Source organism: Vigna radiata, chromosome 3 (assembly GCF_000741045.1).
Source record: "Vigna radiata var. radiata cultivar VC1973A chromosome 3, Vradiata_ver6, whole genome shotgun sequence".
Taxonomy (NCBI): domain Eukaryota; kingdom Viridiplantae; phylum Streptophyta; class Magnoliopsida; order Fabales; family Fabaceae; genus Vigna; species Vigna radiata.
In genome coordinates, this window is record NC_028353.1 from 1847058 (window position 1) to 1872314 (window position 25257).

The following is a 25257-nucleotide window of genomic DNA, read 5'->3' on the forward strand; positions in this document are numbered from 1 at the left end:
ATTAAATTAATTCTAATAAAATTCACACTAATATTTTTTACAATTACTAAATATTATATTTATATATATATTATTAAAAATAAATAAATAGTTAGTATAATTTAAGTATAAATTTAAATCAAACATTAAAAAACATATAACATATAATAAAAAAATCCATAAACTCATTATTCATAAATTTATTATATTAAATTTTCAAGTTAAAATATCTTATTTAATTTAAATAAAGATGAACATTTTTTCACAATAAAATTAAATAATTATCTTGCACTTTAAAAATATGTTTACCCACACAGTCCATTTGCATACATAAAATTAGAACATGATCCATTTGCATATATAAGGTATTTGCTAAATTACATCTTAATAAACTTTTATAAAATGCAAATTTAATTCATTAAAACACTGAATGTCATAATATTTATTACCTTACTGGTTCTTATGTATGATATGTCTCACATAATTTATTTATTTATAGATATATTATCTAATAATAAATGTTTTCATATTTTTAAATATTATATCATACATTAATTAAATTTAAAGTGGTACAATAAAAATTGAAATAATTTTGATTATTGTATGAGTTTTTTTTATATATTTTTTTGTCCACAGATATTAATAGTTATTATTCTTTTAGTGGTATTAAAATTTTATTAACATATGTGCAACTTGAAAGTAATCAAATATTTATATTTGTCTAAGAAATTATATAATTTATTTTACCTTTATAACTATTACTTTCAAGTCTTTCTCAAAATCTCATTTAAATTCTCTAAATTACTCAAATATTACAGTAACATATCATAACATAAATAAACTACTATTTAGTTTAATTATCATTATTTTTTCATTTTAAAATATAAAGTATCATTTTCATTCATAATAATTAAATCATTCAAATGAGATAAAAATGAGGTAAATCAGGGGTCAATAAAATCTACACTCATTTTCTTTATACTGTCTGGCATGTAGAGTGAATATCTTGCTTCTCAATTAACAACATAGTTACTAATAAATCTAAAATATAATGATTTTCTTAAAAGTTATATTGAATCATGTTTAGATTGAATTAAAATCAATTAATTATTATAAAAATTATTAATATTGAAAAATATCTGGAAGTTAAATTTGGAAACTAGGCTAAAACATTTTTTTATATGTTAAAACATTTAATTACAATTTAAATCCATTAAATTAAAAATTTTCAAAAAAATTAATTAATCTAAACGTGTAAGTAGATTAGCGGTTTTGATACTCAAAATCAAATATTAAACTAAATACATTATAAACCCAATGTAAACTAAATTAATTTACATGAAAATTTTAAGGTGTTAGGTGAATTAATATACTAAATATATTTAATTTGAGTACATAAATTTATTTATATACGACTTAATTTAAATTAAAAAGAAATTCATTCACCTTTCACAAAAATATCATGGAGTCCACACAGTAGTGAGAATATATATGTAAAAAGAGCCAAAGCCATAAACATGTGACTCGGAAAGAAAATATCTAGTATATAAATCCAACTTATTTCGTTAGGTTTTAACAGCTGTTTATCTTATTCTTCTCATCACATTCTTGCAAAACCTAAATTCTCCGCGGCTCAATATCCTTGTGCTCCTCTGCCTTCTCTTCTCTCACCAATCATGTAAGTTTATTTGAACCGCTAATCTCAACAACTTACAGCCCTAATTTTTTCATGTTACTCTCTGTTTCATCTCTCTCTCTCACTATAGTTTCTAGGGCTTTTATATAATTATGCTCCATATCGTCCGTCACGCCGATTTGAAGTTTGTTTTTAATTTTTCAGACTTTGGAATTTGTTCAATTGTTAAACATTGTCTTTTTGTGTTCATTCCGAAAGGCAATTTTCTGTTTATTTTTCGTGAAATTTAATTTCTGCTGAAAATGATGACGGTTCATTAGTCAAACTGAGTGATGTTTTTTTTTTTTTTTTGTTTTTTTTCAGAGAATATATCTCATGGCCGAGCATGGTTTTGATGGTCACGATGAAGGATATGTGCCCGAGGACCCTAATTTTCCTCATAATCACTCCGATGAACATGATGTAGGGACTGTTATTGATGGCTCTGGATTTCCTCATCTGCTGCCTGATGAACATGATGCAGTCGATTTGGTGGAGGAGGATGCCGATTTTCCTCAAAATCATTTTGATGAACATGAACACGATGCTGAAGGTTTGCCTGGGGACACGGACTCTCCTCAACAGGCGCATGTTGAGGAAGACCATGGTGCTGGAGAAATGTCTGTGAATTTTGATCCTTTGCCTATAGAGGGATCCGAGACTGATTTGAAAGGGATTGAAATAAAAAAGTGGCCGGGGTGGCCTGGAGAGAATGTCTTCAGGATGTTGGTTCCAGTGCAAAAGGTCGGCAGTATTATTGGCCGAAAGGGTGAGTTTATAAAGAAGATCACAGAAGAGACTAAGGCGCGAATTAAAATTCTTGATGGTCCGCCTGGAATTTCAGAAAGAGCAGTAAGTTTCAATTTCTGGTTATTTTATGCATTGAAGGATAACCTTGCTCATGTATGAATGTGTGTTTGAAGAATATCATACTTGTTTATTTTGCTGATCATCTTGGTACATTGGAAACAATTAACTCTATTTTGACTTCCATCATGGTTACTTAGAACTATTGTGGCTATATTTACATTAGGAATTATGTAATACCTATTGATTTGTAGGGAAGACTTTTACATAGTCAAACAAACTTATTATGTAATTGATTTGAAAATTAATAACGTGTCATAATAAAACATGTAAGATATTTACAATGGAGTAATTTTATTTTTAAAAAATAGAGTTGCAAAAGGAGTGAAACAAAAAGTATCCAAGTGAAGCAAAATACAATAAATAATAATCAAACTGGTTAAATATACGCAAGAAAAGGAGATGTCTTTTGTCTCGGTAACCAAATGGATATGTGCAGGTTGTCAAGCAAATATGAGTGATCAAAGTGGCTTCAAATCGAAGTGCCAAAGTTCAAGTTGCAGGGAACAACAATGAGCATGTACAAGTGTGTGTTAACAATCAGAAATAGTTTGTGCAGACTTTGATGGCAAGAGGCTTTCACTGTACCTGGTAACTTCAGAACTCAGGTCGATTGGTGTCTTGCCACACTCCGTGAAACTATTTCCTTGAAGAACTCCTAAACTCAATAAAAAGATAATACAGCAGAAACTATTAGATGAAGTCAGGACTCAGGAGATAATGTCATTGACATTTGTAAATCTGAATTTTGTCTTGATTCATCCATCAATTAGTTGGGTGACAGCTGCCTAGAACTTGAATTGGTTGCTAATCCATTGAAACAGAGATTCACAGTGTGAAAGGAATTGAAAATGAAACTAAAACACAATGGTTTTTTGTTGCTAATTACTACAACTTTGATGGACAAATATGTTTTTTGAACATTGAGATGGATCAATTTAATTGTTTGCTTTAAAATATGAAACTGAATGTCTTTCATATTTTTTAGATCTCAGTCTTGTATTTTGTGTTACTGAATTTTCTTTCTTTGATTCTTTTGATAGGTAATGGTTTCTGCAAAAGAAGAGCCAGACCGGCCCATACCACCTGCTGTTGACGGTTTGTTAAGGGTTCATAAGCAAGTTATCAATGTTGACCGTGACCTTGCAGATAGCGCTTTGACTGCTGGACGATCAGTTGTTACCAGGCTTTTAGTGGCAGATACTCAAGCAGGAAGCTTGATTGGGAAGCAGGGATCAACCATAAAATCCATTCAAGATGGTTCTGGTTGCACCATACGAGTTCTTGGTTCAGGTTTGCTCACAGTTGTTGTATCTTATTTTAGGGTATTCTTGCTTGTGTTGGCAACCGATTATTAATAAATATTGCTTTTAATTACTTTTCGTCCGATGTCTTTCATTTGGGTCTTTTTAGACACATTATACCAAGTTTACATTCAATATTTGTTATTGCATATGCTGTCACTAGATCTACCCATTACATACACTTGCACTAGTTTTTGTATCGGCTGTTCTTATTTGTTTGAAGATTCTGTTCCAGTCAAATGCTGCATTTTTTGTTAGTTTTTTCTTGATGAGCAATTACACAAGAAAAATGATTTAGTCTATTTTGAATTAAAAGTAATGGACTGTTCTTTTAAATCTCTTATTATTGTGTGCCTGAATATTGGGAATTTCTATTATGGACTAATATATTATTTATGCTTAAACAGAACACCTGCCAGTATTTGCTCTGCGAGATGATAGTATTGTTGAAATACAAGGGGATTCTACTGGTGTTCACAAGGCAATTGAACTTATTGCAGTACATTTACGCAAGTTCTTGGTTGACCGCAGCATAGTTGGAGTTTTCGAGACACAGGCAAGTCTCCCTGTTTTTAAATTATTTCTTCGAAGTTAAAGATATGAATTCAGAAGTGGCTTTTAGGTTTCTTACCTGCCTCTTGTCTTTATTTCATCAATGTTGAGTGTTTCAGCAATGGTATAATGTTCTTTATTGTATAAGTTTCTTTGGATATCATTCTCTGGGTAAATTTTTCCCTTCTTCCAAACTTCAGATGCAAATATCAGATGTCAGAGCTAACCAGAATGGACCACCACATCAAAATTGGGGTCCTCCTCCGCAAGGGTTTCCTGCTCCTGCTGGTGGTGGTGGTGGAGGACCTGCTTTTGCACCCAATCAACAGTATATGCCACCTACACATCACTATGATAGTTATTACCCGCCCACAGAGTTGCCTCCCATGGATAAGCACCTTCATCAAGGTCCACCACCTGTCTATGCAAGGGATGCTTCTGTTGGAATTCATTCATCAAGTGCGCAACCACAACAATCTCTTGTAACTAAGGTTTTGTCTTTTGCCAAACTTGAGGATGCTTGTAGAGAATATCACTCACTTTTGAAGCTCTTTTGTTTTTATCACAAATGATGTAATTTTCTGTACACTGTGCAGGTCACGCAGCACATGCAAATTCCTCTTTCGTATGCAGATGCTGTTATTGGAGCATCCGGCACTAATATCAGCTATATTCGTCGTGCTAGTGGAGCAAGTATTACAATTCAAGAAACAAGGGGTGTTCCGGGGGAGATGACTGTCGAGATGAGTGGGACTTCTTCTCAAATACAGGCAGCCCAACAGCTGGTTCAGGTATTGTTCACATCTTATATTCTGCTTATTACCTATATTGGCGAAATGTTGAAACTCTATGTGGTACTCCTCGATATGTGGGCGTTGGTGCACCAGATGGCATGGGCTGTTGTTGATTGGAATTTGAGTTATTAAATGATTTTAATATTGTCAAACATTACACCCTTGAACTGGTAGCCCCACTTCGCTGTTGCCATTTTGTCCACGATTAGCAATTTATCGGCCGTACTATCCGCTACAATCCGAAGTCCTACAGGTGAAACTCCTTTTTAGTTGTGATGCTTTTTGAATCTAAAACAATAGATTGACAAATTTTGGGCAAGGAAGAGATGATTAATGGGGTCATCTGTATACTGAATCCACGTTCATAAAGAGTCACGCACGACTCCTATCTTTATTGGACAATTCTTTCTGTAAAACTTATTATTTAATTCAATTGCCGAAATCATTAATTTGACCAATCCCTTGTATAATATCTGTGATTATTATTCATTTTTATGGCCTTAATACATTTTCACAGCACTTCAATAATAGTATTGACATTGAACCTAAAACTAATTAGAACATATTCTAGGAAGTTACAGAATATGGTATTAAAAGTAACAGTTACTGGAATGGTGTTTATTTTTGGTGGTTTAGTTTATCTGAAATGGTCACATTCTATCTTCTGATGCAGAATTTCATGGCTGAAGCTGCAAATGCGACACAGGATCCTCTGGGTGGATCAGTTAGCCAAGGTTACAGTGCCTATCCAACTAATGCTCCGGTTTACGCATCTCCACCGTCTAGCACTGGTGCTCATACAGGCCACGTGCCTTCTGCAGATTATGGGCCCGTATATGGCACCAATTATGGGTATTGATATGGTTTCTTTTATTTTGCTTGAGGAGAGCTATTTGTAAACTGTAAACTTTAAGTCCAGTTACATTTATAGGTTATGCTGTACTAGATCTTTTTTTCTCATTTTTTCTGGGTAGATGGTTATTATACTGTTAGTCCTCTTGTTTTTCTTGGGCATTTCACATTGATTATTATTATAAATGATTTGATATTTCTAGCATATGCTCACCAAGTTTATGAAGTATATGTAGGCCATCTTATTAGATTTTTGCTTTAATAGTTTTTTTTTTTCAATATTTGTAGTCTATTCAATGAGACTTTTTAATTATCTTTAATTCAGTTTTTATTATATTTAAAAAGATTCAATCTTGTTATTCTGTTAAATTAGTGTTGAAAGGTGATCACGTGGTTTTGTTTTTTCTAGTGTATTTTTTATGGATATTTTTTGTTTCTTCTGCCTTCACCTTTCATCTTTTAGTTATTTTTGGTCTCCATTTTGTACTCACTCCGATCAGATGGTCACCAATCACAAGTCGATTCTCTTTAAATTGGAACGTAGTCCTGTTTTCTCATCACAATCTTCACGTGTAATTCAAAATTTGAATAAGACAACAAATAAGTAGAAAACCAATGTAGATGCGAATGAACAGAAAAAGGAGTTGGAAGATGAGATTCTTCCCGATTTTGTTGGTGGGATGGCCAGTGTCCTTGAAGAGATTGCTTGCCTCCATGAGCGGGATGACTAGTGTCCTTGAAAACTATCTAAATAGCGTTGGATGAGACATGGACGGCTGGAACTCTATCTGAAGAAGTGCGCTCTTCAGTCTTGTGCAAGGTACGAGGAATCATATTGAAGATGGAGGAAGAAGAGAAAGCAAACAAAAAAAGTTAAAAGATAAAAAAATTTAGTTAAGAAATCATATTGGATCTTTTTAAATAAAATAAAATTTGAATTGAGGAAAAAGGAAATTAAAGAATAACTAGATTTATAATAAGTAATAATGAATTCTCTTGTAATAATTGTTTTCTGTGCTACCTTTGACCTTTTTTGGTGTAAATTACCTTTTTCCCCTAAGCAGGTATTAAGAATATGATCTCTAATGTAAAACTAAGTTAGTTGGTTATTGAAGGTAACTTGCACATTTAATTGGTTTTAGACACCAAAATGAAAAAACAGAAAGAAAAAAATTGCTTTTTTCTGCTAATGGGTGATCTAATTCCATGCATTTACTTGTGCAAGGGTAAAAACCTCCTTTGCATCCAACCTATGATCCCTTAAAAAAAATATTATTCCTTTGAAGCCATTTGTTCTAAATAATAGGAAGCCCCGTGCATCTCAAAATTTTGGTGTCCTTGGGCTGATACAATTTATTTCAAAGTAATAGAAATGATAATTGACTTCCTTATGTTGTGTAGTACATGAAGAAGGTGTGGCTTTCTGATTTTGAACTAGAGCCATTCATGATACTTGAAGAACTCTACTACCCATCTACTGTGTAGATTGTCACACGTTATATCACTCTCCACAGAAGATGTTGTATAAAGGTCTTGAGTTTCCTTAGCAATTCATAGAAATTGGATTCCTCCCTCTTGGTTTCTAATATTTGGCGTTTGATCAAAATTTCTCCTTACCTTTACTCAACTTGATAGCAGCCAATTCTCACAATGGATATTTTTTTTACTCAAACCATTATTTTTTTTTTCATATGAATTTTGTTAAATATATTATTCTTATTTTATCCTTATTTTTAGTTAATTTGTTATTATTCTTTATTTGTATTTTGAGTATAGTTTATATTTCTTTTATTATAAGTAGATTATTCTACCTGTACATTCAACATAAGGAAATGAGATTAATCTCATACATAGTAGGATAATTTTGGATCTTGTATTTTGGGTCAAATAATGTAGTATTTTTAGACCACTTAGACTAACAAAGGTCAAAGCTCAATTTTGACTCAAGTGGATGTCCATAGTGGATGTTGACGAAGAGGTCAAAGTTTTTAACCTAACTTGGTGGGTGTGAGTGTGGGACATCCCACGTATTTGAGTATGACCATGTGTTATGCTCTCATTGGAGATGATTTCCCATAGTTAGTTATCACATGTCACTCTAGGAATGGAGAGGATTTTCCCTAGGTAGTGGCCATATGTCCTTCTCCTATTGGAAATGATTTTTTCCTTTGTCTCCAAGTTAGGTTAAGGTAGAGTTTTTAGGGTTTTGCTTTTATATTTTGGAGACGCCCTTAGCCTATAAATAAAAGAGTTTTCTTATTGTGTTCACTTTTGAATTTGAGTAATGTTATGCTACTATTTTTGTGTTATATTACTCATCTTAGATCACCAAAGGCTAAAGCATTTCATGTAGTCTTTTCTAACCACCTTTCTCTAGAGTTGGCCTAACCTCTCTAAGAGCACTACCAAACACCATCATACCTTCACATAAACCCAAAAATAATTCCTAAGCATCACCATCCAAACTCACCAAGCTTCTACACCATCTTTACCCTTTCACCTCATTATAACATCTCTTTTACCTTTGTCCTAACCTAGCTAAGAAGATTGCTATCACGTTGCTAAATTTCCAAAGACTCCCTCTCAAATATTCACCTTGTTTCATATATCAGTTCGATCTTTGGTTGCCTCAAATTCCAATTAGACTTCATTGCTAATCATCATGTTATTTTGTCAAATCTTGTTTCTTCACTCCAACGAGAATTCTTTTACCATTATTGTTATTCTTCTTTTAATAGAAGAGATGACCTTGCTTTCTTTAGATACACAAATAATTTTCAAAATGAATTTTTGTACAACATAAGTCTATTTCCTTTAAAGAAGTCAACTCAAAGGAGTGTGAGAGAATGACCATGGAAGTAGAACTTGAAACTCTATATTAGAATTGAACTTGGTCACTTGTTAGACTTTTTAAGGAAAAATATCTTTTTGGTTGTAAATGAGTTTACAATGTCAAATATAAGGTGGATGATATTGTAGAATGTTACAAGATCATGTTAGTGTCAAAAGGATTCATTCAAGAAGAAAACGAGACATTATTTTGATATATTTTTTCCTGTGATCGGGTTTACTATTGTTTGGTATCTATTCCTTTTAGAAACTGCTCATAATTGGTTTGTTCACCAATTAGATGTTGATAACGCATTTTTACATGGAGATCTTTCTATCTCCACCAGGTTTTCAAGCTATCTCATCCATGTCTTATTTACAAGTTGCACAAATCTATTTATGGTTTAAACAAGCTAATATATATAATAGAAGCAAAGATTAACTTAAATCCTTATTTATCTTGATTTTGTTTAGAGTTTTACAAATTACTATCTCTTTATTAAAAGTTCTTAATCCTTTATTACAATTCTTTTGGTTTATGTCAAAGATGTAATAATGATCTACAAAGATATGGTTGAAATTTTTATTATCAAAACACATTTGCATGCTCAGTTTCACATTAAGGTCGATCCTCTCAAATTTCTTTATTTTGAACATGGATTAACCTATTGTAAACCTATGAGCATTCCTATTGATGCCTCTATTAAGCTGCATGCTTCTAAAGGTTTTCCTATTTTTCTTTTTAAGGTTTATTGTTCACATTTTTTACCTAACCAATACTATAATTGATATTAGTTTTTTTGTCCATCAACTAAGCCAATTTGTTGAGTACTTAATGGTCATTCATTTTTAGACCGGTCATCACATTCTGAAATAAATATTCTTTTAACACTTGATTTTTTTTTTATCCTTCTTAAATTCAACATTACATTCAAGCTTCTTTTGTTTTATATCGGGCTTCTTGTCCTAATAGTATATGTGTTTTTATTGGTTTTCACATCCTTTATGGTTTAATTTTAATTCTTGGAAATCCAAGAAACACCATTTTGTTTCTAGATTTTTTTTAGGTTGAGTATAGAGCCTTGACCTATGTTACACCTAAGCTTCAATGATTGAAGTCTTTATATCATAATGACTTATTTCCCCATTATTCCTACTCCTTTTTCTATCTTTTTTACAGTCATTTTATCATTTATATAGCAAAAATTCTCAATTTTTATGAATTACAAAAAATATTTATATAGATTATCACGATTAAAGATTCAACAAGTACTAACATAAAAAAAAAAAAAAACTTTTAATATTTGTTATTTTAGATTTTTAAGCAAGAAACGTCAAATTGACGTCTTGTTTCTAAACAAACGTCAATTAACTCATTTTCTTATAATATAGTCATAATTGTTGTCTAAGTACTACTTCTCTGTGTTTTTGTCACATATCAGTAATAATTACTTATTAGCAGTGAACAAAGATTAAACGAAAGCAGATGCGTCATAAGCAGTTATCCATCACGCTTTCAAGCTTAAAAGCTACACGTGGAGATATGAGCGATTCCTGGCCACAAGTTGTGAAAAGAAAATTAGGATAATTTTGGCTATATTTTATCTTAGAAGTATTGTAATTGAAAACTAGCACGAGATGTTTGAAGTGTTTAAGAAAGGAGAAGGAATTTTAAAATGTTTTATACATTTATCCATCTTTTCATTTAATTTTTGTTGTCTTCCTAGGATTGACGAGGTTATGTTATGAAGACTATTCTTCATCTTTTTCAAAGAAACTGATGAAGAGCGGTCCCCACGCGGTCTGAGTCAAATAAGAACGGGAATTTCTTTTCATGAATCAACATCCACATCCTCTGCACAAATGTCACCAAGGTTTCTTCCTCTCCAATTCAACTATAAAATACTCTATTTTTATCGCACTAAATCCATCAAAATCAAAATTTCAACTGCTCTTTTCTTCTTCACTCGTCTTTCTCCAACCATTATTCATATTCATATTATACAAATAAGTATAACTCAAATCTCAAACTTAAATCCTAAACATAGAATAGTAACATGAGTAACGTGGCCTAAATGCAAGAACTTCGGTATTAATTATAGGTTTCCCTCTCAATGATCTTCACTGGAAAACCACCTTCCATCTGGGAGGACAGGAAGGAAATGAAGTTGGGCTCCACCCCTTCAGCCACCGTGGGCACAACCGCGAAACGCCGAAGAATCCCAGCCACCACACTCTGCATCTGCATAAAAGCCATATCCTTCCCCAAACACATTCTGGGACCAGCTTGAAACACAGGATATGTGAAAGAATCTTTTGGCACAAACTTCCACTTTCCGGATTCAATCTTCTGCAACCACCTCTCTGGCTTAAACTCCTCCCAATCCTCACCCCAAATACTCTCCAACCTCCCCATGGCGTACACGTGATAAGTCACCAGCGTCCCCTTCTTCACCACCGTCCCGTCCGGCAAGACGTCGTCCTCCACTGCTTCCTTAGTGTCCATGGGCACCGGCGGGTACAGCCTCATGCTCTCGCATAACGCTGCATGCGTGTAAACCATATGCTTCACTTCATCATAGACCGGAGCCTCCGATTTCTCCATTATCTCCTTCACAATCTCCTGCTCCACTCGGGGGTACTTCGATAGCAGCCAGAAAAACCAAGTCAGCGCTGCTGACGTGGTATCCTTCCCCGCCAATATGAAGCTTATGACTATGTCCGTCACAAAGTCTTCATCAGAATGCCCCGAACTCAAGAACCGCGAAAGCATGTCTACAGATTCAAGGGATTCCTTCTCCTTCAACTCCCTTTTCTTCTCTCTCACTATGTTCTTCGCGAACTCGTGCACTTCCCTCACAGCCATTCGCAACCGCTTTTCGGAACCTATGTTCAGTGCCCTCTTCACTTTCCACACTAACGGAGACAGTTCGCGGAATCGTTTGCTGCTTATCTCAACCGCTTCTTCGTACGCCACCGCGAACTTGCTCCGTTCAGCTGACGACGTCAGGTACTCGGCGTCGAAGCCAAAGGCGATTTTGCAGATGTTATCGAAGGCGAAGCGTTGGAGGATGTCTTGGAAATCGAGGGTCTGGTCTTGCTGTGCCGCTGAAGCCATGATGGGGATGAGGCGGTCGGAGAGTTCGGCATCCACCACGTGTTCAACGAACTTGCGGAGAGACTTTGTGTTGAATTCGTGGCTGGCGACTTGCCTTTGGAACTTCCACGTGTTTCCGTCGGCGTTGAAGATTCCGGTGCCGAGGAAATCGGAGAGGGTGCTGATGAAGGAATAGCCCTTTTGGTAGTTGGAGAAGCGGGTCTTGAGAATGTGCTCCACGGTGGCGGGGTTTCCAGTGAAAACTTGGAGGCGGCCCAGTGGGCGACGGAAGGTGAATGTGTTGGCGGGTGAGATTTGGACTACATCGGATAGCCACTGAATACGGCGGTTGCCGATGCGTTTGAGGGCAAGGTAGGAGCCAATGAGTGGGTATGATTTGGGGATAGTAACGGTTTGTTTGGTTGGAGCAGCCTCTTTTTTGTTGAAAAGTGAGGAGTAGAAGAAGAAGAAGATGAGGGGAAGGATGAGGGAGAGGAAGAGGAAGACAGGAGCTATGAGTTCCAGACTCAGAGGATTCTCAATCATTTTCGTATGTGTTGTAACTGCGAAATTTGAATATGGTATGAACTTTTTAGAGTGTGTATGAGATAGATCTTGAGTTGTAATTTGTTGGATATGTTGGTGTTGAAGTAAGACTTGTGTGTATATATAGTGAATGATGTGTTGAACAAGGAAAGAGGAAGGCGTGGAGAAAATGTAATGAACATGATGTCCTCATGGCTGATGTCTGCATTTTGTCTGCTTTCGGATATTTCATTGCACCAACTGCTTGGCTTCAAAACTTCTGGTTTCAGTATCCAATCATGTTTTCTACTAAATTATCAAATTTTAACTTGAATCCTTGAAAAAATATCTGTGTACATTATTATGTTTATTCTTTAATGGATATTGAGAAAATTTTAGCATGTGTTTCTTTTTATTTTTTTAACTTATTATTTTGCTCTATAATTTTGACCTATTTTGTTTGTAGAAATAATATTTGTAGAATTAATAAAAGGAATAAAACATGTTGTTTCTTTACCTTCTGCACAGTGTGAAACGAATTTTAATTTAATAAATATTAATATAGTATAATTAAGAAAGATAATATCATAAACTTAAACTAAAGAATTAATTTATGAAGTAACTAATTTAAAAGAAATTATTATACGCTAAAAAATAATCGATAATATATTGGAATATTGAAAGTTATTTAAGCTTACCTATTCTAAACCAGTTTGCACATTTGGGTTTGAAGAATGAGGGGATGGATGTTATTTTTCCTATTTTATTAAAAAAATGTTGTTAAAATATTAGACTTTTCTTACCTTTCTCTTTTAGCGTTTTCGGGTTTGACCAGAGACATTAGGCGTAAGCAAAATCGTCACTTTTTACGTTTCTTCTTAATGTGATTTTTGTCTGTCATTAAAGTTTGAAAAGAATGGCTACACCAAAAACCAAACATTTCTTTGCGTAAGCAAAATCGTCACCTTTTATGTTTCCTTTTAGCGTACCATATCTCTCAGATACTCGATTCCTTCTTCAATTTTGATGTTGTATCACAGATTATATAAGTTTGTATATATGAAAAAAATTGTATCTTTTAACAATTTTTTTCACAACTTTTTATATTAGTTTATATAACATTTTGTGATGGGTCTTTTTTAAATATATGAATGAATAAAATAATAAAACATAATCTTTGTGCATCTCTTTAACTTTTTTTATCTCCAAACTTACAAATTTGTTTTTTTAATTAAAGAAAAGGTGCACCTCGAATTTGATAAAGAAAAAAAAAATAAACAATTTTTTTTACCAAACATACGTGATGGAGCCGGTATATTGAAAGTTTGAAGTTGTTGTCTTTAAAGCAACCAAATTCTTTTCTTCTGCATTTAATGGTGACACTTTACTTAATTTTTCTTGGGGTTTGTTTTAGTATTTCCCGGAGTTTTAACCTCCAAAAAACACCTTTTTTGCAATTCAGAAAACTACTAGAAAAACCATCGTCACAAAATTACCGGCAGAATTAACCAGAGTTTTCGAAAAATCACCCATATTTATAGGGGTTTCAGTAAAACCGTCGGAAATAATTGGGGTTATGCTGAAACGCCTCTATTTCTAGGAGTTTCTGTAAAACTGTCGGAACTAATCGGAGTTATGCTGAACCGCCTCTATTTCCAGGGATTTCTACATGCTAAGTGAAAATTACTCAACACAAGTGGCATATAACTTATTTGCAAAATTGCTTTAGATATACTTCGAATTGAAAAAGTAGAAGAGCATAAACATAAAAATCACGAACCTGAAGGAGGTGATCTTTAGAAACGATGAAGGCTAGGTTAGAGTGAAAAATGAAGATATAGTAAAGTCACCACAGTTGTAAAATGAACATTGTATTAGAATTTTAGTGATAAAAATGAAGATTAGGTTAGAGTAAAAGAGGAAGGAGAGGAACTAGGAAGTATTAGGAATGGAGGCTCAAGCAAGAGAAAAAGAACGAGAGAATAATCTGATTGAAGAGATAAGATGAACATACTACGGAGACGAAAGTGATAAAAATTGCCTTAGCAAAGTTCTCGCCGCCTCGACCACGACGCTCAGCCAAGCAAGGGAAGACACAAAACAGAACGAAACACGAACACACAACAAGAAAGATCGTGGGCAAGCCTGTGTAGCAGAAGAAATGAGACTACTTAAGAGAAAAGGGATTAGGGCAAAATCAGAAATGAAGGTGCGGGAGCTTTTCTAATATTAAGGACCGCCGGAAATTTTTAGAAAAAAAAAGGTTTAAACCCTTTTTTGGTCCCTAAGTTAAGTTATGATGTTCAGTTTAGTCCCCGCTTTTAAAAATGTCAACCTTTAGTCCCTATGATATGAAAAATGTATCAAATCAGTCCTCATGACAACACTTAATGAACAATAAATCACAAGTTTTCATATCTAGGTATCCAATATTTTGTGATTTGTTACTGGAAGGTGTTATGAACAGCAAATCACTTAATGAAAAACTTGTGATTTGTTAACGAATAGGACTAATTTGATATATTTTTCATATCATAGGGACTAAATGTTGACATTTTTAAAAGCGGGGACTAAACTGAACATCATAACTTAACTTAGGGACCAAAAAAGGGTTTAAACAAAAAAAAAAGGTACCTGCAGGTTAGGCACAAATCGCCGGAATGTATTGAAGTTTTCCAAAACTGCAGAAAAGAAACCCCTCCTAAAATTCATAATTTTTGTAGTGTTATATGATTAATTGATGACAAAATCTGTTTTGTTAATAATTTTAATATTTTTAAACTTATTTATTTTATTCTCATTTTTTATTTATTATTTAATGTATAATATGTGTTATTACTATTAATAATATTATTAGTATAGTGAGGAATATTGAGCAATAAATATATTTATTGTATAGGTTGTGATTAATATTATAAAATGAATCATTATTCATTTCATTTAATGGATTCTCAAATAAATTCGAGTTGTGTCCAAATTTTCTTCTTTCATAAATGAAGTGTTTGAAGTTGAATATACAAATAATTTTACCATCAATCAAATATTCTCATCATACCATGATTTAATTGAATGAGTTTGAAAGATCGCATTCAATATTGGATTTGTTGTGGTTACAATAAGAGTTGACACAACAGCTAGTGAACTTGGAAGAAAGACATTTGTTTTGTCAGGTTGTGAAATCAGTGGGAAGTACATGAAATATAAACATGATGTTCAACCGAGTGTATCTGGGACAAGAAAATATGAGTGTCCCTTTAAGTTGAGGGACAAATCCTATTCTAATGGAGAGGATTGGATGTTGAAGGTAATACCAATATCACAAATATGAATTAACTAAGACTTTAGTTTGTCATCCTTTTGTCAGCATGTGAAATGTTGCTTAATAGTCATTACTTGTTGACATGACTAAGAGTCAAGTACTTCAAATATTTTATTGACTCTCAAAGAATATAATGATTCTAATGTGAGAATAATAAAACAAATATATAACGCAAGGTTCACATAAAAACAATCTTTGAGAGGGTCGAGAGCTAAAATGAAACAATTGATGATGATGTTAGATCGAGATAAATACATCTAATGGAGTGAATGTGTGTACGATTCTGACATGGTAAGTGACATTTTCTAGACACATCCTGATGTAGTGTACCTTTTGAATGCATTTAATATTGTTTTCTTGATGGATACCATGTACAAGACAAACAATTATCGCCTCCCCCTTCTTGAGATAGTCGACTTCACATTTATACAGTTGACCTTATCAACTGCCTTTGCATTGTTATCAAGTGAACACAATAATAATTTAACTTGCGCATTGGAAAGGTTTAGGGGTTTATTTATAACATATGAGGGCAGTCCACACGTGATTATTACTGATAGAGACCTTGCTTTGATTAACAATGTATATCATGAGACTATCAAATGTTTTGTAAGTTTCATATCTTGAAAAATGTGAAATCCAAATAAAAAATGTTAGTGGATTTTGTTGAGGCATGAGATGTGTTGATGGAAGCATGAAAAAATGTGATGGATTGTGAGGAAGAGTCCATGTTTAGTGCTTATGTTGATTGTCTTCAGTATGCTTCTACTGCATGACCTTTATTTTTTTTAATATGTTAATCACAATTGGATCAATCTATGTAAGACATACTTCATTAAGGCATAATGAACATAATTATGCATCTAGGTAACACAACAACAAAGAGATAATTGTTATTATATTTTTTTTTACTTATTTATGCTATGTGTTATGATATTATTAGTTTCGTTAGTAACAAGGTTGAGTCTGCGCATTAGAACTTGAATATTGGGGACCAATATGAGATATTTATATTCGTATTAGGATGATATTCATAACATCGTTGTCGTCTAACATAATAAGATAAAGACATTGTTTGAAAAATGGTCTTAACCTCATGAGTGAAACTTATAAAGGATTAAGATATAAAAGATTTGTTGGGTGCATTTTGATATATGTTTTGGGACTCATTATTGACGAATTTGAATGAGTGAAACATATAGGATTGGACAGTAGACGTTGTCGATGCGTTCTAAGATCAACTTATGGTCTACCATGTGTTTGTCGATGCGTTCCTCTAGATGAAATTCATGTGATGTGGATCAGATTGAGCTTTTCAAGTATTGTGTCAATTGAATCACATCTAGAGTTATGCATTGAGCATGAACTTGATATGGTTCAGGAACGTTTCAAGAAGGCTGACATTGGAGAAAATGTCAACATCAATCAGAAGTTAGTTGAAATAGCTTGTCCTATAATGACATCTATGGTACCTCCTTCACATAAAGTGAAAATCAAAGGTGCACAAAAGGCTAAACTTCAACGAAACGAAAGGTCTACGAAGGGTGACCCATCATATTTTGAGCACGTAGTAACCTTGTATTCGATGATAGAGTCTTCATCACCAAAAGTACAAGTCAAATCCAAGGCTAAATCGATTCAATGAAAGAAAGTACTAATGTTAGATTAGTTCCATCCGATTTGTCATCCTTAGATTGTCGATGTTGTTGAGGTTGTAGTCGATGGTCATTGTGGTTATCAATGCATTACTGCTTTGTTTGGCCTAGGTGAAGAGGCATGGCCATTATACGACCTGACCTGCTTGAAGAACTTACTATGTGGCGTGATGAATACACAAGGTTTGTGGGAAGCTATGATCGATTGGAACAACTAAGATAACCTTTTAATCATAGAATCACCCCAATTTCACATCAACCACTATAGAATTGACGCAACCAAACAAACAACATTATAGTTTCAACATTTTAGAAACAACATGGGAATTGTCGTGATAGTACCTCAATCACAGAAATCCATTTTCTCTTTTCACCAAATAAAAAAAAAGAGTTTAACATCCCTTTACCATGGTTTATCCGTGCTAATCTTCCTCTCACGAGTAAGTTCACTACACTAGACCATAACTCCTCCTAGTCTTGCGTTTTTGCTCCAGAGAAGTTCACACATAACCTCCTTTCTCCAACCACAAACCCTCTATCACAACACTTATTGCTTGATCTTTTTCTCCCCTTAGGCTTTCGTTACTTATCCATTTATAAAAGCTATCTGTAACCTTCATTCCCCCCAGAAAATCCTGTGAAAAATAAAACCCTCCTAGGTGCTTAGCATAAGCTCAAACCCCTTTCTTTTTTATCCCAACACACAACTTAACCATCAAGTTATGATGATTTGTTTTGATTATAATATCTATCATAATATATATCCATATAAGTACCACATGTGTCAATAAAAGCATAATTAAACAAATAAAACACTTTATCCATCAATTAGGATTTGAATACCAAACTACTAACCCAACAAAGAGCTCTCACTAACTGAACTACACAACACTTGTGAGAAGCATGGAACCTTTCTTATAAATAAATATAGGCTACCTTACAAACTCACTTTTAAACATTGTTTTTTCTCATATCTTACATCAGCCATTGTTTGTAGTCAATCCAGGGTGGCAATAGTTTTTTTAATTAGAAGTTCTGAAACAAACTCATCGGATAGCATTGTGTTCTTTACTTTGATGTCTTCAAGTAGTTTATGGTACTCGTTAATTCTGATATTTTTTATTATAATATCTATCATAACATATATCCATATAAGTACCACATCTGTCAATAAAAGCATAATTAAACAAATAAAACACTTTATGCATCAATTAGGATTTGAATACCAAAGTACTAACCCAACAAAGAGCTCTCACTAACTGAACTACACAACACTTGTGAGATGCATGGAACCTTTCTTATAAATAAATATAGGCTACCTTACAAACTCACTTTTAAACATTGTTTTTTCTCAGATCTTACATCAGCCATTGTTTGTAGTCAATCCAAGATGGCAATAGTTTTTTTAATTAGAAGTTCTGAAACGAACTCATCAGGTAGCATTATGTTCTTTACTTTGATGTCTTCAAGTAGTTTATGGTGCTCGTTGATTCTGATCTTGATGTCGTTATCTTCCATTGTCTTCCAGCGGTAAAAATTTCCTATGACGAATCTTTGTTCGATAACATCTTAAACGACATATTTTAAAATCAACAAAAACCCAAATTTGATGAATCAAAACATTGTTTTAGAAATTCAGACATTTTTTGCGAAATTGTTCCTGAACACGTCGAAATTCGAGGTCTTCTTTTAGAAATTTCTTTAGTCTATGATGCATGACTAAAATAGTTATTGTATCCTCTTACAAATTACTTTAGTCTTATGATGTATCGATACTTCAATTTGAGATACTTTACCTACATTTATCAATAAAATATCTAATATATAAAGTAGTAGTACTTTTATGATGACAATATTAATAATTTTTTATGTTGACAACTTTAGTACATATAATTTTAATATAGATTTATATCATAATAATCATATATGTATGGTGTTTTTAAGAATTATTTACATTTTTCAATATGCACATATCACATATCGTATTTTACTATGTTTAAATTTATGAATAATGTCAATATATAAGTATTGGAAATTATGTTTAGATGAGGATACTTAAAAAGTACAAAATCGTATGCATGAGTTTTTAACCATCATTACAAGTTACTAAGAGAAAATAACATGATATAAATCCATACGAAATAAAACTATTCAGATTGTGACATCTATTATTTCGGTAAATAAGTAGAATAAAAAGTATTTACAAATATCAAGAAAGGTAAATCAATTGTTCTTATCTTTAAAATGACATAAAATCATCTATAGGACAATAATAATATGTTATTAAAAGATTATTTTGATAATTTTTTTATAATATTTTAACATAATATACGTGTCAAGATTTAAAATATGTGAAACACAGTAACAAATAAATAATGAATTAGGAAGAAAAAATATATATACAGTATCAAAATTCCTACCATACAACTAACACATTGAATCTTCTCATTAAGAATTCTGAGAAACTTTTGATCGAATATTTTTGGGTCCATCATAGAACTAGTGAAATTATTTCTATAACATGCAAATTCCTTGATTATCTAAATATGTTCGAGACATAATATTTGATTATAATATTTAGGTTTCTTATTTTTAGATTATTATTTTTATTTCTAATTTAGTACTTTCAACACGTCCTACGAGTAAGAATTCTCTATGTGCTATCCTATCACTCAAATGCAGACTGAGATTGTCGTTCCATTCCAATTATTATTAGTTTCATGGACGTGTGCAGCAATCATATATATTAGTTTGGGCGCTTGATACATTTTTATCTTTGTGTAAGAGACTGGGTCAATTGATCTTGTTGGAAGCTCTAATACAAATTTCCTTATTCGGATGGATTGTAGAATTATCAACACCAGCTCCTGTTACTCTACTTCTTTGTGTTGCTTCCATGGAGGCTTTACGATGATATCTAGACGAAGTATTCAATCAAGCATACTTCTGTCCACTTCTGATATACTCGAGGCATACGCACACGATTCAAGTGAGGAACAAGCATTTATAGAAAATGTGACACTGCTCTTCACATCAATTTTCAAGGTTCCTATTAGGATTCTTGAGCAATATATCTGCTTTTCTATTAGGCATTTATCGTATGTGGTTGATAATTAATGAGGTTTTTAAGGTCTTTTTGGATTGCTGGAATATGGTAGTTGTAGAATTCTTTAAGGCACATTTTAGTTTGGAGAACCTTGCAGAAACAACAAGCATTATGGGACTTCGGGTGCCTCGTATGGTTGACTGCATTGATTCACAACTTCTTTAGCGCCAGCAAGGTTATGTTGGTCCTGTGTCAAAGTTGAGAATGTTTATGATCTGTTGCATGACAAAAAAATGTTCCCGTGGAAGATGAAAATGGGAATATAGTTAGGGAAACAATGACAGATAATGATTTTCTTGCCAATACTCTTTTCAACTGCTTCCAATTTTCAACAACATCTCACACTTGTGGAAACCAAAGAAAGTCATAATCTAAGTACTCCAATTATTATAATTGAGTTTCTTTGTTAGTTGGGAGAGATAGTTTCCAGGGTTCACCATCTCAATCAAACTCTAACTCAAATTTTCTCAAGCAACACTTAAGCTAAGTAACTCTTCATATAATTTTTTTTAACTAAAACTCTTCTATATAAACTGATTTACTTTGTCTATATATTTCATGTGTCATATGGTCGTTACAAAGATAAACATTTGACTTTTCATTTTCAAATCATAATTTCTTTAATTATTAAAAGAAAAAAGTACTATAATAATCATTAATATTCAAAACATAACATGCTATCCACTTCACTTCTGCTTTTTTTTTTAAAACATTAAAATATTACTGTTTTTTAACCCTAAATTTAAGTCTATCTTAACATTTTCAGTATTTGTCGTGAACAAGTTGTTTGAGATTATGCTTGAGACACATCTAGGAATTCGGGATATGGCCTTCGGTACATGTTTTAGAATAGTTCAGAAGGGCAAGTGTAAATTTGTAATCACCCAGAATTGTAGAAAACGGGCCATTTGTTTCTGAACTTTTTACTAATATTCCAAATACATTTGCAGATCTGGAACCCCATCAAATATACTCGTTCTATGAATCTGTTGGTTACCTGATTCACGAAGACTCAAATGTCCAGAAAGAGAGTGAATATCTTCAAAAGTTTATGGTTGTGCTGAATCAGAGATGGATGGAAATTATTGAGAAAACACACAGATGTCAAGCTTTAATTATTCCCGTAGGATCTAAAAGATTGAAGGAGGAAAGAAAGAGACGACAGTGCTGGTGGAAAGAGGTTTATGGGAGAGATACAATACTAATATAAAATCTGAACCCAACGGATTTATACTGTCTTTTACTTTTATATAATACTTTTTCATATTTTTATGACATGAAGACTTAGAATTACATTTGAATTCCAAACAAGTGCTCCATCATTCTAGGTTAACCCACTTTTGTCCACAATGCCACAAGCTTATTATGTCTGGAGGATAATCTTAATGTTTGGTGCACTCCCAGCTGTGATCACATATTTGCACATGAAAATGTTCAAGACCAAGCAAGCTATGCAAAGATGTTTTTGGAAGTTGACACTGACAGGGATGAGAAGAAATGGTTGATGTTGCTCGATAGAAGAGGACTAGTGGGAAGATTTCAGAATGCGTTAAGTGTTTCTACATAGGTAATAAAGTTAAAAATGTGAATGGTAGTAGTGGGCAGAAGAAGATTGAGGCAGAGTCGAAAACAATTATGGGTTCTTTATTATCTAAGCCGCTGAGGCGGTGGACTCGATCACAGCCAAACATGACAGAAAAAGAAGATTCTCCATTTTCCAATGACAATTGAGTTTTGGTTCATGTTATTAACACGTGCATCACTTGGATGGCTGGATCAAGCACCTGGTTCCTCGAGAAATTGAAACACAGGGACGGAACATGGCCTTTTAATTGCAATGCGAGGTATATTTGTGAGAGACAAAGGGAGATGGAAAACTTTTGAATTTACTATGTGTAAGAACAAAGTTACTAGTCAGGATGTGCCTAATATATATATATATATATATATATATATATATATATATATATATATATATATATATATATATATATATATATATATATATATATATATCATGGTTTTAATACATAAGGTAAGTCTGACGTGGTCTAAATGCATCAAAATCAAATTCCACTTCACTCGTCTTTCCCCAAACGATTATTCATATTCATATTATAAAGAAACACAAACAACTAAAACTCAAAGCTCAAACTCAAATCCCAAACATAGTACTAGTAACACCAATGACGTGGTCTAAATGCAAGAACTTCGGTATTAATTTGAGGTTTCCTTCTCTATGATCTTCACAGGAAAACCACCACCCATCTGGGCGGACAGGAAAGAAATGAAGTTCAGCTCCACCCCTTCAGCCACCGTGGGAACAACCGCGAACCGCCGAAGAATCCCAGCCACCACACTCTGCATCTGCATAAAAGCCATATCCTTCCCCAAACACATTCTGGGACCAGCTTGAAACACAGGATATGTGAAAGAATCTTTTGGCACAAACTTCCACTTTCCGGATTCAACCTTCTGCAACCACCTCTCTGGCTTAAACTCCGCCCAATCCTCACCCCAAATACTCTCCAACCTCCCCATGGCGTANACGTGATAAGTCACCAGCGNCCCCTTCTTCACCACCGTCCCNTCCGGCAAGACGTCGTCCTCCACTGCTTCCTTGGTGTCCATGGGCACAGGCGGGTACAGCCTCATGCTCTCGCATAACGCTGCATGCGTGTAAACCATATGCTTCACTTCATCGTAGACCGGAGCCTCCGATTTCTCCATTATCTCCTTCACAATCTCCTTCTCCACTCGAGGGTACTTCGATAGCAGCCAGAAAAACCAAGTCAGCGCTGCTGACGTGGTATCCTTCCCCGCCAATATGAAGCTTATGACTATGTCCGTCACAAAGTCTTCATCAGAGTGCCCCGAACTCAAGAACCGCGAAAGCATGTCTACAGATTCAAGGGATTCCTTCTCCTTCAACTCCCTCTTCTTCTCTCTCACTATGTTCTTTGCGAACTCGTGCACTTCCTTCACAGCCATTCTCAACCGCTTTTCGGAACCTATGTTCAGTGCCCTCTTCACTTTCCACACTAACGGAGACAGTTCGCGGAACCGCTTGCTGCTTATCTCAACCGCTTCTTCGTACGCCACCGCGAACTTGCTCCGTTCAGCTGACGACGTCAGGTACTCCGCGTCGAAGCCAAAGGCGATTTTGCAGATGTTATCGAAGGCGAAGCGTTGGAGGATGTCTTGGAAATCAAGGGTCTGGTCGTGCTGTGCCGCTGAAGCCATGATGGGGATGAGGCGGTCGGAGAGTTCGGCATCCACCACGTGTTCAACGAACTTGCGGAGAGACTTTGTGTTGAATTCGTGGCTGGCGACTTGCCTTTGGAACTTCCAGGTGTTGCCGTCGGTGTTGAATATCCCCGTACCAAGGAAGTCGGAGAGGGTGCTAGTGACGGAATAACCCTTTTGATAGTTGGAGAAGCGGGTCTTGAGAATGTGCTCGACGTTGGCAGGGTTGCCAGTGAAGACTTGGAGGCGGCCCAGTGGGCGGTGGAAGGTGAATGTGTTGGCGGGTGAGATTTGGACTATATCAGATAGCCACTGGATACGGCGGTTTCCGGTGCGTTTAAGGGCGAAGTAGGAGCCAATGAGTGGGTATGATTTTGGTATAATAACGGTTTGTTTGGTTGGAGCAGCCTCTTTGTTGTTGAAAAGTGAGGAGTAGAAGAAGAAGATGAGGGGAAGGATGAGGGAGAGGAAGAGGAAGACAGGAGCTATCAGCTCCAGATTCAGGGGAATCGCAATCATTTTCGTATCCGAATTTAGTATGAAATTTTTGAGTGTGTACTAGATAGATGTTGAGTTGTAATCTTTTGGATATGTTAGTGTTGAAGTAAGATTTGTGTATATATAGTGAAGAATATGTTGAGCAGACAAACAGAAAAGGCGGGGAGAAAATGTATCGAACAAGTCCTCACTGCTGATGTCTGCATTTTGTCTGTTTTTGAGATATTTTAATTGCTCTAACTACTAGGCTTAAAAACTTATGGTTCAGAATCCACTAATTATTTCTACTTTATTATAAAGTTTGAACTTGATTATCCTTGAAATAAATATCCAGTTACATTATTATGTTTACTGTTTTAGTTGATATTTAAAATATTTTAGCATGCATTTCTTTTTAGTTTTTTAACTTATTTTTTACTATCATAATTTACATAAGTTTGGCGAATATTGTTTGTAGAATTAATAGAAGGAATGAAATATGTCGTCTCTGTACTTTCAGCACGGTAAACATATTTTAATTTAATAAATTTGTGAATAGTAGAATTAAGGAAGATAAATTTATAAAGTTAAATAAGAGAATTAATCTATGAGGTAACTAATTTAAAAGAAAATATTATACGCTAAAAAATATCATAAGCTAAACTATTCTAACTACTATCCACACTTTCCACATTTGCCTTGGAAGAATTAAGGGGGATGAATATCATAAACTTTTATTAGAATTTTTCTTACCTTTCTGTTTAGCTTTTTTGGATTTGACGAGAGGGGTACGTAAGCAAAATCGTCACCCTTTATGTTTTTTCTTAATATGAAATATTGTCTAAAAAATTTGTTTGCGTAAGCAAAATTGTCACCTTTTATCTTTCTTTTTAACGTATATATTTCTCAATTTGGATACTGGATTTTCTTCTGGAACTTTAAGTTTAGCATGAGTGTTTGGACATGAATACGTATTTCTT

The 25257-nt window shown here is 34.0% G+C and overlaps 3 protein-coding genes across 3 annotated transcripts; 1 reads left to right on the forward strand and 2 right to left on the reverse strand.

The window, feature by feature from the left end:
• Positions 1-1525: 1525 nt before the first annotated feature.
• Positions 1526-6228, forward strand: LOC106757836 (flowering locus K homology domain-like). The gene is made up of 7 exons (XM_014640661.2): positions 1526-1657; positions 1979-2506; positions 3565-3814; positions 4233-4381; positions 4578-4868; positions 4974-5168; positions 5845-6228. The coding sequence occupies exons 2-7, from the start codon at positions 1991-1993 to the stop codon at positions 6028-6030; spliced, it is 1587 nt and encodes a 528-aa protein (XP_014496147.1). The 5' UTR covers positions 1526-1657; positions 1979-1990; the 3' UTR covers positions 6031-6228.
• A 4563-nt stretch (positions 6229-10791) lies between these two features.
• Positions 10792-12616, reverse strand: LOC106757174 (cytochrome P450 94A1-like). Its single transcript, XM_014639786.2, has one exon. It carries the CDS (start codon positions 12493-12495, stop codon positions 10945-10947), a length of 1551 nt encoding a protein of 516 aa, XP_014495272.1. The 5' UTR covers positions 12496-12616; the 3' UTR covers positions 10792-10944.
• Positions 12617-22641: 10025 nt separating this feature from the next.
• Positions 22642-24401, reverse strand: LOC106756838 (cytochrome P450 94A1). The gene has a single exon (XM_014639441.2). It carries the CDS (start codon positions 24317-24319, stop codon positions 22772-22774), a length of 1548 nt encoding a protein of 515 aa, XP_014494927.1. The 5' UTR covers positions 24320-24401; the 3' UTR covers positions 22642-22771.
• Between the last annotated feature and the right edge of the window lie 856 nt (positions 24402-25257).

Bases quoted from the DNA above. Each gene is read 5' to 3' on its own strand.
- LOC106757836 (XM_014640661.2), top strand. From the start codon at position 1,991: ATGGCCGAGCATGGTTTTGATGGTCACGATGAAGGATATGTGCCCGAG. The intron at 2,507-3,564 runs GTAAGTTTCAAT...TTCTTTTGATAG, and splicing joins CTGGAATTTCAGAAAGAGCA to GTAATGGTTTCTGCAAAAGA. The intron at 5,169-5,844 runs GTATTGTTCACA...CTTCTGATGCAG, and splicing joins CAGCCCAACAGCTGGTTCAG to AATTTCATGGCTGAAGCTGC.
- LOC106757174 (XM_014639786.2), bottom strand. From the start codon at position 12,495: ATGATTGAGAATCCTCTGAGTCTGGAACTCATAGCTCCTGTCTTCCTC.